At 38.3% G+C, this 18,206-nt stretch overlaps 1 protein-coding gene across 2 annotated transcripts in view; it reads left to right on the top strand.

Annotated features, from left to right (window-relative positions):
• Window positions 1-18,206, top strand: part of ATP8A2 (ATPase phospholipid transporting 8A2) — a 713,978-nt gene that overhangs the window by 490,867 nt on the left and 204,905 nt on the right. For both annotated transcript variants that reach the window (XM_032150616.2, XM_032150617.2), the window contains exon 28: window positions 12,692-12,766. In XM_032150616.2, the coding sequence (XP_032006507.1) occupies window positions 12,692-12,766 (75 nt within the window). The remainder of the gene's footprint in view (window positions 1-12,691; window positions 12,767-18,206) is intronic.

Raw genomic sequence — 18,206 nt, 5'->3', positions numbered from 1 at the left:
AAAACAAAAAAGAGTTACTGAGGATGTAGATAAGTTGAAACTCTTGTGCATTGCTGGTGGGAAAGTAAAATGGTTTAGCCACTTGAAAGATAGTATGGCTGTACCTCCAAGAAGTTAAACGTAGAATTACTATATCATCCAACAATTCTACTTCTGTGTATGTATCCCAAAGAATCGAAAGCAAGGAGTGAACGCATGGGTTTTTTTTTGTTTTTTTGTTTTTTTGTTTTTTTGAGATGGAGTCTCGCTCTGTCGCCCAGGCTGGAGTGCAGTGGCGCGATCTCGGCTCACTGCAAGCTCCGCCTCCCGGGTTCACGCCATTCTCCTGCCTCAGCCTCTCCGAGTAGCTGGGACTACAGGCGCCCGCCACCACGCCCGGCTAATTTTTTGTATTTTTAGTAGAGACGGGGTTTCACCGTGGTCTCGATCTCCTGACCTCGTGATCCACCCACCTCGGCCTCCCAAAGTGCTGGGATTATAGGCGTGAGCCACCGCGCCCGGCCGAACCCATGTTTTTATACCACTGTTCATAGCAGCATTATTCACAGTAGCCAAAAAGTGGAAACAACCCAAATGTCCATGTATGGGTGAATGAATAAACAAAGTGTGCTATGTACATACAATGGCATGTTATTTAGCTTTAAAAATAATGAAGTCCTGATACATGCTACAACATGGATGAATAAAACTTTATGTTAAGAGATACAAGCTACACAGACAAGGACAAATATTGTATAATTTCATAGAGGCAGAATAGGGACCGTGGGGAGAAGAGAGTCGTGTAATACTCATTAATACAGAGTTTAATGGTTTAATTAATACCATTAATACAGAATTTCAGTTTGGAGTGATGAAAAAGTCCTGGAGATGGATGATGGTGATGGGTACACATCAAGGTAAATGTTTTTAATACCACTGAACTACACACTTGAAAATGGTTAAAATGGTAAATTGTATGTGTTCTGTGTATTTTACCATACCAAAAAGGACATAAAACATATTGAGATAGTTTTTGAGATTTGTAGATACATGGATCTTTAGATTTCTCTTAGAGAATGTGTGCACAGCTGCTCATGTATTTGGAGAATTCCTGTCTAGTGTCCTTCACGGTCTGAATCCAGCCCTCTTCTCTCACTTCATTTTCCTTGTTCCAGCCACCTGGCAGTTCACACCTGCTAGGCTTTTCTACAAGTTGTGCTCTCTACTTTCACTGCCCCTTCTCCCCGCACCCAGTTGATGAATGGAATCTGATACTTCAAGACCCAGCCCAAGTGGCCCCCACATTTGGAAAAGTTGTGCTCACTCCTCCAGACAGAACCTGTTTCTCCCTCTCCTGTGTTCCCAAAGAACTTTTCTGCACCTCAGATACATCCCATGCCTGTCCGCAAACAGAGTGAATTGTTGGACAGAGATGGTGTCTCACCTTTGCAACTCCTACCCATAGCACAGAGCAAAACTTGAAGCAGGACCTCAGTAAACAGTTCAGTAACTGAATTTTTAAAATATATATATATATATATGTGATTCTTTCCTTATAACCCTCCTCTGGGAGAGTAGACAGACCTTTCACACTACTTTCCAGAACCGGAAAATAAGACACAACGCAAGTTCACACCTTGCCCAGGCCACAGGCTCACTGTGGCTGATGGGAATGGAGGGATAGCGTTAGATTTCTCTTCTGATGATCCTAGTCTGTGCTGCCAGGCACTAAATCTTACTGTCAATAAGTTAAGAGTGTGACTTTATTGGTTATAAAACACATGTTCTCAAATATTTGCCATAGATCCTGTCCATAAATGAAGTGATCTTATACATATTTCTGCTACCCCTTCCATAATAAACCCCCTGCCACTGTTCCAACACCAGGAGGTTGGAAACAGCTGTGTCATTAATGAACGATAGCAGATCCTAACCAGTGACCTCCAGATGAAAGGCTCATTATTTCTTTACTGGTCTCGAGAGCTATTCGGTCCCCTAGCAAGCCAGCTCAGGATTTGGACGGAAGAGTCTAAGCCTTGAACTATAAAAAAAATTTACGAAGTCCTTGACACAATTTGGAGCGATTATGTTCTATTGTGCCAAGAATTTCTTATTAAAAATCAATTTAATTGTGCATACCCCATCTGGTCGGTATTACGGTCTTTTATGGGGGAAAACACGATTTTGTGTTTACCTGATGTTCCATAGAGTAAGCATGTAGTTTTGCAGAAGCAGAGACATTTTATAACGCTGAGAAATGAGTAATTAAAGAAAATTTTTAAACGTTTACCAGACTTCTTTTTACTAACTTTTGTGACTTTGAGCTCTAAGATTCAACTTTCTTGCATTAGTTGGGATTTTAATGGAAAAGAAAATGCCAGACTAAAGTAAAAAAGGTATGTGTGTACATCATCTGCTACACTTATTTGCATGTAATAATTTCTATTTTATACTCTCAAGATTAAAATTCAAGTCCTTTTATTCTTTTTTCTTTTTCTTGTTTTGTTTTTTGTTTTTGAGCTATGATGTCATGGAGTCTGTGCACGATCATGGCTCGCTGCAGCCTCAACCTCTCTGGCTCAAGCAACCTTCCCACCTCAGGCTCCTAGGTAACTGGGACTACAGGCATGTGCCACCATGTCCAGCTAATTTTCGAAAAAATTTTTATAGAGTCGGGGTCTCACTCTGTTGCCCAGGCTGATCTCAAACTCCTGGGCTCAAGCAGTCCTGCTGCTTCAGCCTCCCAAAGTGCTGGGATTATAGGCAGGAGCCACTGTACCCAGCCTCAAGTCCTTTTAAACATAACCTAGATTTTCCATTAGTATTTAATTTGTGTTATTTTCTATTCAAGGAATTTGGATAATGAAAGATGAGAAGATTATTTCTGATTGTCTGCTAGGTCAGTCTCAACCATATTAGCAAAAGATTGCAATATTTTCACTCAAAATATTGCCAGATAATATTTCAAACTGGAGTGGTTGCATTTTGTTGTACAAAATGGGGAAGATTTTTAAAGCTTGCTTTTCAAACAGCTTATACCCTAATCTTAAAAGGATCTCTTGTCATTCAAGGAAAAAGATCTGGATAATTCATAAATTTTTTGGTGTGCTTATGTGCTTATAGTTGTTAAGTGTTTTGTTCAAGTGACAATCTTAAAGTATCAGTAATATAATAAGTTAGTAGCCATAAATACTGATTTGATTCTGAATTGCCTTAACTTAAATGTTTTAAAAATTACTTACTTTTAAATAAGTAGAACTGACTGCTAGTCACTGCAGTCTACTAAACGCCTATTTGATATGAGCCATAATATCTTTAATCTTCTCCGTGCCCCGATTTCCTCATTTGTGAAATGGAATAACACCTTTTGTTAGGATTGTTAAGATATTTAAATTAGATAATTCATTTAGAGTATTGCAAGGTTCTTGGAACAGAGTAAGCAATAAATACACGTTAGCCTGTATCATCATCAAAAACAGAAACGACAGTTCTGCAGTGTGTGGTTTTCTTATTTAAAACGCTCTTTTAGATGAGCTTTCCTCTTTAACATTAAGTATCAATATTCTGCATATATCCATTTATTGAGCACCTACTGTGTGCCCACCCGTGTGCTAGATCCTAGGTGTACAATATTGAGTGGAATCAATATAATCTCTGAGCACATGGAGTGGTCAGATAACAATACAATAAGAATTACAGAATGTGACAAATTCTAAGAGAAAAATGAGCGTGGTGTGGTGATAAAGATGAGCAAGTTCTCTTCTCCTACATAATTCTCTGAAGTTGAAGTAATGCTTATTTGTTATACTGATAATAAAAATGTATAAGGAAAAACTAAGTTCCCCTCTTCTGGCTCCATGGCTGCTCAGGAATCAATAGAAACAGTTTGGTCAACTTTCCGTACTTTTCTTTGCGCTCATACAAATGTATGTAAACATATGGCATTTTTGTTGTGGTTTTACAGAAAGATGGATCCTATGCATTATTTTGTAACTTTGTTGGTTTGCCTTGAAAAGTCCGTAGAAGTGTTATTAGTATGTGGTGTTTGCTGCTGGCATTTTATCTGCCCAAGACTCAGTCAGCAACAGAAAATTCTCCAAAGATTTTATAGATGAGGCCCTGTCATTATCACAATATCCTCTCTGGTCTCCATTTAATTCTGGCCACTCCATCCCATAATTTATTGAACAGAAAAAGATACTCTAGGGTGTCTTACTACTGTTACTGTTATTATTATTCCTGACAACCTCTGCTCTATAATAGCGTTTCTGATGTTTTTCCCTTGATTTCCTACCTATTTACCCACTTATTTATTTTGCCTTTTCCTTTGTCAATCTCATGCTATTTCTTGGGCATTCCTTCATTTCCATACTTATAAATTTAACGTTTTAAAAGATAGGTGTTTCTAGTTCATAGATTTGCTACAATCACCCCCTACTGAAGAACTTTAGGGTTTTTTGGTTTTTTTTTGTCTGTGCTTTCTATTTTGTTTTCTGCTACCAACAATACTGCAAAACAAGATGGGTTTTTATATACTGGTGCTTTCATTTATGAGAAGTGGATTTCCAGAAATAGAATTTCTAGACAAAGTATATGTTTATATTTTATCTTACTACATATGGCCAGATCAAATTTCAAAAAAAAAAAAACTGAAGCATTTTGACATTTAAACAGATATCTTTGGTGCGAGTTTATCAGCCCAGACCTGATATGCAAATTAGTAGATCGTGATCTTATTGCTACTTCAGTGAGAAATCATATGTTAATTTACCTCATTATCCTCCATAGGGTACTTTTTCACTTCAGTCCTCTACCAGGGATCCTGAAAGAGCAGAGTAAATAGAGGAACGGGTCATCCCTTTTCCGCATTAAGTAGTCGTCTGTTAAGTGTCGACTGTTAGCTGAGAGCCTGAGAGTGGCGGCAGGTACAACCCGCCAAGGTTGGATGATGGCAGCGGGACGTCCAGACAGGAGCCTGTGCAATTAGCTAAGACGGTTACTGCGTTTTTGGCAGTCAGGCAGCAGTTAAAGCAAAGAAGGGTCTTTTTTCCAAGAAGGAAAAGCCATTTAATAAGTTTGGGTCAGTTTGCTCATAACAACACTACATTTGAGGACCAAAGACCCCAGGAGCTTGGCAAGCCAGCAGTGCTTGGCAAGTCTTCCTACCAGCTCACCAAGTCTGAGGCTATCCTGCCGGGATCTGGCTCTCTGGGCTTTGACTGTATTCATTTAACAGCATTCCTAGTTAACAAGAAACTAAAGGCAGAGGAATCTTTTTTCCCGTTAATCCAAGAGTAAAATTTAGTGGCTATAAGCAAGCCACCATCCAAGTAACTGCATGTCAGATGGGGGACGGACTGTCTGTTTGTATTGAGGGCGCTGCGTTTGGTGTACACAGCTGGGAACTTGTGGCCCACCAAAAATGACATTTATGTTTAGGAATTGGGTGGTGCTGTCTTTTTTGTGTATGAATTAACATTTGTATATGACTTACTAGTGTGAAAGTCTGATTTTATAATGTGTCAGAGAGCCATCGTTTACCTGTCTCATGAATAAATAAAATGAAAACTAAGTACGTTTGTATAAATATTTAAAAATACACTGCGTTCTCATACTTTTCCCATTTCACCTATGGAAATCTTGCCAAAATGAAATCAAGTTTGAGCGTTTCAACGTAAGAGAAAACCAACTCATAGATTTTAAAATTAAGAAGTGGATTTTTTTGTCTGTTTGTTTTGTTTATGTTGGCTTTGGGTTTTCTTTTTCTCTACCAAGTAAATAGTTTCGATGAAATAAACAGGTCCAATCATCTAATGATGGATTATTTGAATGCAGATTGAAATTGAATTGAAAATGTTGAGAATGAGCTTGTTTATGCTTCTCAAAAAGCTGCAGCACCTGCAACTGATAAAAATTAGTACAAACATATCAAAAGTCTTTGAAGAAACATGTGGCCAATCCAGTGCCAACTTGGACAGAATCAGAACACTGGCTGCTTAGAGGAAATACCCCAACATTCAGCTAATCAACAATGTTAAATGAAATGAAGAATGAAACTTTTTACATGACTCAGTATTGCTTGGAACAATGTTAATGTCAACATAGTCAGTTCAGGGAAGGAGATGCTAGATTTCTTAAGATTTTTACCCCCTATATGTTTCCAACAGCTTGGGTGTCTTGATTATACCGAATTCACTCAGTCTTTGAAATAATTTCTCATTAGTAATTTACAAAGTTATGTGTTTGTTTTCAGGATCCAAATTTGTGAAGGTAACAGATTCATATCCAGAATGAATACTCATTAGAGTGAAGCTTTCTAAACCCAAGCCCCCATACATACAAGCAGAATCATGGCTTCATGCAACCAGCCACATGTTATTATTTTGTTGGTAACAAACATCTGTTAGAAACAAGATTTCTAAGTTTTGTGTCAGGTTGACCAAATAAACTTATTTCTTTAGGGTTTCTCAACAGTGGCATTATTGACATTTTGGACTATATAATTTTTTGCTGTAGAGAGCTCTTCTGGGCCTTGTAGGAGGTTTAGCAGCCAGCATCTTTGGTCCACTCAAGGCCAGTAGGCTCCTCCCCCAAGGTGTGACAATAAAAAAAATTTCCAGATACAGTCAAATGTCTCCTCAGAGGCAGAATCACCCCTAGCTGAGAATTACTGCTAGAAACAGCTATATAAATAAAACATGAATGTGTTAAGCAAGTCTCCCTCTTTCCCCCAGAGAACACTTCTACCACCTAAAGATGATGAATATTAATGATCTCTTATGTTTCCCAGAAAGCTGCCATGCATATATGAGTATGTGCATCTATTCTGCACGGTCATGGCCATTCAATACTACCCTTATTTTTTCATTTTTAATGGATCGGTGAGATTCTTGTATTGCACTGCATGGGGACTTATATTTAAAATTAAATCTTTTTAAAATTACATAGAGTTCATTACAGGATGAGCCATAATTTCTTTAACGAGCTATCAATATACATGCAGGCTCTAATTCTTTGTTTTCCATATATAAGGGTGTGGCATTGTTTTCCAAATAATGCCATACCATTATATTTTTGTGTTGAATATTATGTGATTACAGCTATAAGGTATAATTTAGAGTATATCCTTACAAGTAGAATCACTTGTTCAAACGAAAACTAAATTAAACATATTTATAGACAATGCTATCTCACCAGCTGGGTATTACAGTGTTGTTTCCCCAGTTTACCAGACTTTTATATTTTTACCCAACTGATAAGAAAAAAAGTTATATCCGTTTGTGTACATGTTTAATAAAAATGAGATTTCCTGTGTTTCTAAGCCTTTTTTTCCCCCGGTGATCACACTCCATATGCTCTTTGCCCATTTTTCTAGCAGCTTGTAGGGTGTTTTCTTTCTGATTTGTAAGAACTCTTTATATATTGAAGAAATTGGGCCTTTGTTTTCATAGATATTCCAAATATGTGTGTACTATTTAATATCGGTTTTCTTTCAACTTTGTTAGTATTTTTATTTATAGAAATTAATTAGTTTCAAATTTGTCCCTCATTTCTAAGTTTAATGTCTTACAGGAGTCATTTTTCACATACAGCAAAATAATGGTTTTCATGTTTTCTTCCAATGCTTTCAGAATTTTGTTTTTTGTGCTTAAATATTCAAGGCATCTGAAATTCATTTGAGTATATAGAGACTGGAATACCACATATTCTTTTCCAAATACTATGGTAATTTATCATGTGATAAGGGACATTTCAAACAAGTGGGATAAAGATGACTTATTAAACAAATGCTGTTGACATAATTGCTGATATTTAGGTGCAAAATAATAAAACTGGGTCTGTACTTGGTGCTTGCAAGGAACCAATTGAAGGCCATTGTAGCTGACTGGAGGAGATGCAGTGTTGTCAGAAAGATAGGTGGGGGCCTGATTGTGTTGGGCTTTGTAAATCCAAGCTAAAAATTTGATCTTTTTTGAATAGAGTGTCTTTTTCACGTTCATTTGGCATGTTTCTCTTATATGTAGCATATATTTTGGATTTTATTTTTTTATCCATCTTAACTTTTATTGTGTGTTGGGCTTTGTAAATCCAAGCTAAGAAATTGATCTTTTTTGAATAGAGTGTCTTTTTCATGTTCATTTGACATGTTTCTCTTATATGTAGCATATATTTTGGATTTTATTTTTTTACCCACCTGAGCTTTTATTTTTTATTGTTAATATAACACACATGTTTAATATTACTTCTGTCATCACATTTTATGTTAGTTTTCAGCTTTTGATGTTTCCTTGGTTTCTATCTTTTACTAAATTTCCTATGACACTTTATTTCCCTAAGGACTTGTAAACATCTTTTACTCTCTTTTGGTATTGTGTACTGCTACAGAGAAGTAGGAAGACTCCTTGATTTTTTTCTCTTTGTTACTTTTTCTGTCTGAATATACTGAAGAATTGGTCCTATAAAATCTTAAAACTCATTAATTTGTATAGCAGGACATGTGTGGGTATTGATCTTTCTGTGTCTGTTGCTTTTTTTGTTTCCTAGGATGAAGGATCCCCTCTCTACTGGCTGATTAGAGTATTTCAGAAAATTTTCTTCTGTTATATCTTTGAACATTTTTTTAACTTCTATTTTCCTCTTTTTTTTAAGTACATCTTTTTCAGAATTTTTTGCTTATCTTTAAAGTCTTCTGACCTTTGCTGAGAATTGTTTTCTCAAGCTTTACTACCTATCTCTACATGTGGTTTCAGCAGTGTCAATTCTTTTTTTTGAGTCAGAGTCTCACTCTGTCATCCAGGCTGGGGTGCAGTGGCACAATCTCGGCTCTCTGCAACCTCCACCTCCCAGGTTCAAGTGATTCTCCTGCCTCAGCCTTTTGAGGAGCTGGGATTACAAGTGTGCACCACCATGCCTGGCTAATGTTTGTATTTTTAGTAGAGATGGGATTTCACCATGTTGGACTAGGCTGGTGTCAAACTCCTGACCTTAGGTGATCCACCCTCCTTGGCCTCCCAAAGTGCTGGGATTACAGACGTGAGTCACCGTGCCCTGCTAGTAGTGTCAATTCTGGCTTTCATTTCTCTTTAGGGTAGCTTCAGTCTATAACATTGACCTCTTCCTATTTGTCTCTTTCTTTGCTATGTTAGGCATCCTATTGTAACTTTCATTGCAAAGAAAATTCACTTTTTCATTAGCTCTCTTAGTCTCACCAAGAATGTTTGAGATTTTCTTCTGCCGTGTGGCCTTGTTCTCCTGGAAAGATTATTTCATATGTGTTTGTCATAGCCTCTTTTCTATAATATTTTTGGAAGATGTCTGGGGGAAAGGGGATTCCAAGTTGTCTTGGAGCACTTCCTGCTCTGGTCTCCTATCACTTTGCAATCATAAGCACCTCCCTTGCTGTTTTTTCTTTCCCTTGGGAGAGGAGGCCTGTATGCCCTACAGAAAATTTCCATGTGTTATAGGTTTCTCTTGGAAGATTCTGCATGTTTTTTCTTTTCAGTTCACCTTGAAACTTGATCAGTGTCTGCCAAGTTGATTGTCATTTATATTTTCTATGGTGCCCTGCTGTCCTCTCTGCTTGATTCCTGAAAAAAAGGAGGGAAAGAGCATATTGCCCTTTAGCTTTAATTTGCCTCCTGTGTTGAATCCATCCAGGATTCAACCTCTGCCACTGCTTGCCCTGACCTCTATATTTTATCTATTTTATCCTCTAAATTAGAGTTGGTTTGGCTATTTCTTGCGTTGTTTCACCTATTTCTTTGAAAACTTTTTTTACTTGGTTTAATCTGTAGATTCTGTCTGCTGTGGGCATTCTCCCTTGATTTGGTCTAATCTGATCATATTTGTTTGCATCTATTGTATATCATTTGTAGTTTTAATTAAAGCTACTCATAGTTTCATTGTGCATGTGTTTGCTATTTATTTATTTATTTATTTATTTTGAGACAGGGTCTCACTCCAAAGCCCAGGTTGGAGTGCAGTGGCACAATCAGAGCTCACTGCAGCTGCCCACCTTTTAGGCTCAAGAGATCCTCCTGCCTTAGCCTCCCGAGTAGCTGGGACTACAGAGGTGTGCATCACCACACCCAGCTAACTTTTTATTTTTTGTAGAGATAGGGTCTCACTATGTTGCCCAGGCTGGTAATGAACTCCTGGGCTCAAGCAATTCTCCCCCCTTGGCCACCCAAAGTGCTGGGATTACAGGCATAAGTCACTATGCCCAGGCTCTTTTCTATCTTTATTTATTTTTGCTATTTTTAGTTGATAACAAGACAACACATTAACTGTATTTTGCAATAAAATAAAATACTCACTAGATATCTTTTTGGTCAATTGTTTGAATAGGAGAACTCAGAATTATAGCACAGTCGGGAAAATTAACTTAAAACCCTTGAAACAGTTTACTAATGTGTTTGAATCGATGTGGATCTAGGCTCTCATTGCACTAAAAGTGTGGTTGAAGTATTGATTGCCAAGACCTCCAGTGGTAGGGAGAGAGTGGGGTTGAAATTGTGGTTTTAGGGATGGTTAATATTTGAATAAATGTAGGAATTTTCCAAGCACAGAACACAGCATGAATCTCTGGTTCTTAGTTCTTCACCAATATTTCTTCACTGAGAATAGCCAGACCTCTTGGAAGGGTAGTTGAAATTGAGTGACTAGGAGAGAGAGCACCAGATCCTACATAGAATGGTGATGACAGAGGATAGAAGGAATTGGGGTGATGGTCAAAGGGTACAAGGTCTCAGACAGGAGGAATAAGTTGTATGGGGTTTTTTGAGATCTGTTGTGCAGTGTGGTGAATATAATAGTGCATTGTACATTTTGAAGTTGCTAAGAGTAAATTTCAAATATTCTCACCCCCTCAAAATAAGTATTTGAGGTGATAGATATGTTAGTTAGCATGACTTGATTAGTCTACACTGAATTTGGAAACTTTAATATCACTTTGTACCCCATAAATACATACAGTTATAAGGGGTCCATTTACAATAAAATAAAAAGTTTTAAAGGAAAAAGAAATTAAGAGTGAATAGAAGTGTGGAAGGATTTTTGAAAGTCAGCAAGTTTATCTTGGATTTAGGAGGGAGCCCTAGTAGTTTTTTGAACAGGGTAATGAAAAGGTGAAAGCTGTATTTAAGGAAAACTTCATCTAGCACTTGAATTGGCATTTAATTTGATCTCACGGGGACTTGGTGAGTCCCTGTTTGTACCAAGTATCATACTGGATATAGTAGTGCACAGAGCAACATGGGGAACAATTCCTGCTTCAAGAAACATAGTCTGGTGGAGTCAAGAAACTGATTTTGAAAAATCTGCCTCAGTAAAATTTCAGTACCAGAGCTGACCTCAACTCTGGTTGTCGTGGTGTCTGTTCTGTGTTGCCAGTTAGGTTCTACCACAGCAGCGGTCTCTGTCTGTATGATGTGACATAGCTAACCTTGATTCTGTGATTTGTATGGGACACTCTAAAGTCTGCCCTCAATCATTGGAATCACATCTCATATAAGTGTAGCTGAATATTCAGCAGCAACTTTTTGAATTCCATATTTTCATGTTTGCTTCCTTCTAAGTCAGGTTTCTGTCCTCCCAGTGACTCGGCCTTCTTCCACCCCAGTCCTGCTGCCTCTGTGTATTCAGATTACATCTGGGTGATCTTTCTTTCTCTGACAGTGTTTTTTGGTTTTTTTTTTTTTTTTTTTGGGTTTTTTTTTTTTTTGAGATGAAATCTTGCTCTTGTCACCCAGGCTGGAGTGCAGTGGTGCGATCTTGGCTCACTGCAACCTCCACCTCCCGGGTTCAAGCGATTCTCCTGCCTCAGCCCCCAGAGTAGCTGGGATTACAGGCGCGTGCCACCACACACTCCGCTAATTTTTGTATTTTCAGTAGAAATGGGGTTTCACCATGTTGGCCAGGCTGGTCTTGAACTCCTGTGCTCAGGTGATCCGCCAACCTCGGCTTCCCAGAGTTCTGGGATTACAGGCATGAGCCACTGTGCCCGGCCTCTGACAGTGTTTTATCCCTTGTCGTGCACGCTAATTATATCCTGGCACTTGGCTCTGTAGTTGTTTTTATATCAGTCTTGCCTAACCAGTTAGAATCATAGACTACTTGAAGGCATGAATAACAGTCCACATTTTATCTATTTATTTATACATCTCTCATTACTTCAAAAAATGATTTGAGCATATTTCTTTTATATGATTGTGTTTTGACCTTGGTCAAGGTGGTAGACATCTGATTAAGAAGGGTCAATAATTTATGAACTCAGAACACACAGAACAGAGGGCTTTTTGTTGTTGTTTTTAATTTATGATTTATATCTATTTGAAAGTCCAGCAAAGACACGTCATATTTCTCAAATCAACTTTAGAGAAAAACAAGAATGTGAAGCTGAGACTCCTCCAGTCAATGAGAAAGTTTTGATACCAAACCTATTAAATACAAATTAAATCTCTTTTTCTATGAACATGTGCATATTATCTCTGAAAGTAGATGTATGCCTTAAATATAAATTTTCCTTCCAAAATGGATTTCTGTGATATTGGGAATCTATGTTTTATAAAGGAACAACTGCTGCAGTCCTGTGGCTCATGATTCCTTAGCAGCTGTGTCCAGCTGGTGGTCCACATTCCCGCTACTTCTTCAGTGAATGGAAACATTTAGGTCAATATTGATATAAAACTTCATGAACTTTCTTCTCTTTCAGCTTTGGTTCGCCTTTGTTAATGGATTTTCTGGGCAGATTTTATTTGAACGTTGGTGCATCGGCCTGTACAATGTGGTAAGCATTCTTCATCTCTATCTGATAGCATGCAGAACTTAGAACTTCAGTGACATTCCTTCACTGTTTATGTCTGGGAAGTATATCTAAGTCAATCATCTGTATACTTAGCAGGCAGCACAAATACATCTTTGGGCCCTTTGTTGCTGTGAAACATCCTGCAGAAGCCCAAACTCTCCACACATGGTTTCAATCATAGCAGATCATTCTTGAATAACCCCATGAAATTATTAACCCATATATCTTGATAATAGACCCTTGTTACCCCCTTACTAAATGCCTGTGCAACACTTTCGTGTTTTTAGCTCAAGTACAAATTTCTGAACTACATCTAAACTCATTCCACTTCATTATTTTTGTTCTGAATTCTTAAACATAGATACAAATATACAGTGCATGATCTGGTGTCCGTTCTGTCCTTCCTGAAAGGGTATCTGACCTTGTGGAAGAACATTTTCTCCTGCAGTTAGAGCTAAAATAATGAATTCTGACTTCCAGCTACTGTGGAGGATGGTAATCAGCTCATCTGGTATTTTTTATGATTTTCAAGTTCCTTTTTTATTACTTTTTATAACTATGATGAATTCAGAAGCTAGAAATAAATATAAACTGTACCTAAAATGGCTCAGTAGCTGCTTAGCTTTCTTGCTTTTTGTTTCACTGGCAGGAAGAACTAAGGGGCTTGTAGCTGAGCACTCTAGAGACCCTAGAATGGCCCATTGTTTTAGTTGTTTTCTCACTTGCCTTCAATCCTAACTCTGCTCCGTGGGAATTTACATTCTGAAGCAGCCATCATAAATAAATGTAGATGGAAGTTACCAGACATACAATAATAAAACCTATGGTGCTATAAATCCATTGGCGGCTACATATTTAAGTCTTCCATGCTTTCACCCCCCTTTATTGAATAACCTCAGTGCTGGGTGCTGATGTAAAATGCTGCATGCAGTAGTTTGCCCTGGCCCTGTGTAGCTTGCAGGTTAAGAGGGTCAAATGTGTGGATTCAGACACCTCCAAGGAGGACTGGGTCCAGATCTTGAGTTGAAATTGTGTTGGTGAGTCAGTAACTGTGTTAACTTGCTGCAAAGTACACTAGCGCATTTCTTGCTGATACTGATGCCCTAAAAGACAAAGATTAGGAGTGGTAAGAACAGGACAGAATTGATGTCCATTCCTCTTCTGTGCTAAAAAAAAAAGCTACTCTGACTACCTACCCATGGATGGGGGCTCCAGGGCCTCCCCTTTGTGTACTAAGGGGAGATCACAGATTGCTAACTCTGTACCTCCTGAAACTATTTTGAATAGGTTAAAGCTATGCAACCATTTGGGGATAATACGCAGAATGCTCCATGATTATTCAGTGCTTGAAAGGGTCAGGTATCAATGGAGTTGACACTTCACACAAACACATGCCACATCCCTATTTTAAAACAAAATGCTGAGACCTAGGAGAGATTTTGTTGTAGAGCCAAGGACAGGTATAGATATAGATATATAGATATAGAGATATATAGATATAGAGATATAGATATATAGATATATAGATATCGATATATAGATATATAGATATAGATATAGATATAGATATATAGATATAGATATATAGATATATAGATATATAGATATCACCTGCTTATAGCATGAGTGGATTTTAGGCTGATTTTTATGCTCAGGGCACGAGGGCTGGATTCTTTTCCTAGCTCCATGCAGTCTTGGCCAATTCAAATGAATCCAACAGATTTTATTGAGTGCCTACTACACATAAGATGCTGGCAGGCTAGAGGGCAGTGTTGGTCAAAATAAGGCCCACAGACCATTTGCAGGAGAATAACTAGGGTTTATTTGAAAAATGCAGATTCCTGAGCCCCACCCCAGATTAACAGAGAGTATCTCAGACATATTGCAGTTTTTGCGTTTTTTTTTTTTTTTTTGTTTGTGAGACTGGATCTTGTTCTGTCACCCAGGCTGGAGTGCAGTGGTGCCATCACTGCTCACTGTATCCTTGACCTCCCTGGCTCAAGCAATCCTCCCACCTCAGTCTCCTTAGTAGCCGGGACCACGGGCAAGTGCCACCACAGCCAGCTAATTAAAAAAAAAATTTTGTGGAAACGAGGTCTCACGATGTTGCCCAGATTGGCCTCAAACTCCTGGGCTCAAGCAATCCTCCCACCTCGGCCTCCCAAAGTGGCAGGATTACAGTCATGAGCCGCAAACTTTTCTAGTTATTGTTATGCACAACCCTAGGGTTGGGATTATATTTTATGCAGTTTTTCTGTCCCCTAAACTATAGGGAGAGTACACTGTGATAGAAAAGTGTATTTCAAGGTGAAAGGGCCTAGGTTACCGCAGAGTCCACGGTGCAGGCATTGAAGTGGGCTGCCAGTGAGTGCTGGCAGTTGGGATGGAATGGTCAAGGATCTGCCAAGTGAACTCAAGGATCCGCCACTGGACTCTGGACTTGCTCATACTGGAGGGGCCAAACCTTTTGGGAACATGGAGATTTGCCCCCATGAAAATTGTTTTGGTGACATTTGTATAAAATAAATAGAAATTTAGAGAAAAGTTACAAAAAAGATACAAAGAACTACTATTTACCCTTCACCCAGATTGAACAGTAACTTGCATTTCCCCCAGTTGCGTTATCTTTCTCCATACTTGTACACATGCACACATGCCTACACTCATGCACACACTAGTGAATGCATTTATTTCTGACCCAGTGGAGTATTACAAACATCATGTCCCTTTCCTGCTTAACACTTTAGTCAACAGTAGCAAGAGCTTCCTCTTATACAACCAAAGGATAATGATCAAATCTGAAACATTTAACATGGATTTAATACTATTATCGAATTCATCTTAATCCATATTCCAGTTTTGCCAGTCTTGCTCCAAAAATGCCCTATTTAGCAGTTTTTCCAGTCCAGGATCATTCTAGAGACTGCCTGCAAGAGAACATTTGTGATGTGGAAGGCATTTGCTAGTGACCCTCCTCCTCTGGGCTGGGTTCTCCCGTCATTTCCTTCATGCAGTATTTCTCTCCTGCTTTTTCTTCTAAATGCACTCTTTGTTTGATTCTGCAAGTCAGCTAAAGTAGCAAGTCATTGTTTCTCAAACTGATTTTCTTTTTTTTTTTTGAGATGGAGTCTCGCTCTGTCACCCAGGCTGGAGTGCAGTGGCGCAATCTCGGCTCACTGCAAGCTCCACCTCCCAGGTTCACTCCATTCTCCTGCCTCAGCCTCCCAAGTAGCTGGGACTACAGGCGCCCGCCACCGTGCCCGGCTAATTTTTTGTATTTTTAGTAGAGATGAGGTTTCACTGTGTTAGCCAGGATGGTCTCAATCTCCTGACCTTGTGTTCCACCCGCCTCAGCCTCCCAAAGTGCTGGGATTACAAGCATGAGCCACCACACTCGGCCTCTCAAACTAATTTTCATAACAAATTAATAGCATTAAAACAAACTTGAGGCCAGGTGCATTGGCTCACACCTATAATCCCAGCACTTTGGGAGGCCAAAGCAGATGGATCACCTGAGGTCAAGAGTTCGAGACCAGCCTGGCCAACATGGTGAAATCTCATCCCTACTAAAAGTACAAACATTAGCTGGGCGTGACAGTGTGCACCTGTAATCCCAGCTACTTGGGAGGCCGACACAGGACAATTGCTTGAACCAGGGAGGCGGAAGTTGCAGTGAGCTGAGATCACACCACTGCACTCTAGCCTGGCCAACAGAGCAAGACTCTGTCTCAAAAACAACAATAACAACAACAAACAGGCTTCTTCCTAAGTAATGAATGAATGCTGTCTCAGAAGATTTTCATTATATCCATAGTTAAATTTCTTTTTTTTTCTTTTTTCTTTTTTTTTTTGAGACAGAGTTTCACTCTTGTTGCCCAGGCTGGAGTGCAATGGCACAATCTTGGCTCACTGCAACCTCCGCCTCCCAGGTTCAAGTGATTCTCCTGCCTCAGCCTCCCGAGTAGCCAGGATTACAGGCGCGCACCACCACGCCCGGCTAATTTTTTGTATTTTTAATAGAGACCGGGTTTCACCATGGCCAGGCTGGTCTTGAACTCCTGACCTCAGGTGATCTGCCCGCCTCAGCCTCCCAGAGTGCTGGGATTACAGGCGTGAGCCACTGTACCCAGCTCATTTTGTTTTGTGGGTAGAATGAGACTACAAATACCACGAAGGACCAATGCTACTAGGATCAAATGGATTTCAGCTAAATTTTATGTCTTTTATAATGCAGAGAACACTCTAGTATTATTTAACCTCTTGCAGAAAATGAGTCCTGTTGTTAAGCCAGCATCATTTGAGGAAGAAAACTGTAGGCCAGTCTCACTTATAAACATAAATACAAAAATTCTACATACAATATTGGCAAATGGAGTTCAATAATATATTAAAAGAAAAATTTCGTGACAAAGTGAGATTTATTTTAGGAATACAGGAGGCTTGAAATTAAACATCTTTCTAAATATCACTATATCAATAAAATAAGAAAAACGTGATCCCATCAGCAGATGCTACAAAAATGTTTGAAGCAATTCAGCTGCTATTCCCAAAATAAGAACTCTAAATAAAATAGGAATAGAAAAAAGCCATTTAACCAGAATTCAGACCATTTACAAAAACCAGTAGCATGCTGCCCAAAATGGTAAAATTCTGAAATGGTTTCATTTAAAATAAGAAATTAATCAAGATGCCTGCCATCACTGTATAATTCATTGTTTTCGTATTTTCAGCAACTGCAAAGAAGATTACAAATATTGGGAAAACAATGAACAATTTCTGTACTTATACACATATGCTCACAGAAATATGGTAATGTAAATATGTCCATATATGATTGTTTATCTAGCAAACAAAAAATACCAGTAGAGAAATACTCGAATTATAAGATAATTTGATAAAGTGACCAGATAAATGATAAATATATTTTAAAAATCAATAGCCTTTTTCTAGCCTAGCAATAAATAGCTTTTTTTTTTTTTTTTGCTCTAGCAATGGACACTAGAAATGCAAAGGAAGTAAGAATTCTTTCAAAAAAGCAATTAAAATTATACATTGCATAGGAAAAATGTTTACAGTACCTACGTTTTTAAAAGTCTTATTGAACAAATGGAAAAGCATACTATTTTCTTGTATGGGAAGACTTAGTATCATAAAAGATTCAACTCTTCTAAAATTAATATGAATATATATGATTCCACATAGACTCAATCCCAATAGGTGAATGTTTTGGGAGGAAAGGGGAAGTTGCATAAAGTTATATTAAAATATAAATGGAATTTACACGTATCTGAGAATAAATATGTAAAGCATGCTCAAAAAAAATCATAAAAGTAGACTTATTTTTACTAAATATCAGACTATACTATGAAGCCACCATGACCAAATCACTGTTATTCACAAATAAGTTGGAGATTCTAGAACT

This window comes from Hylobates moloch, unplaced genomic scaffold, assembly GCF_009828535.3.
Source record: "Hylobates moloch isolate HMO894 unplaced genomic scaffold, HMol_V3 SCAFFOLD_4, whole genome shotgun sequence".
Classification (NCBI taxonomy): domain Eukaryota; kingdom Metazoa; phylum Chordata; class Mammalia; order Primates; family Hylobatidae; genus Hylobates; species Hylobates moloch.
The sequence above is the reverse complement of the archived record's forward strand: the minus strand, read 5'-3'. Positions and strand labels throughout refer to the sequence as shown.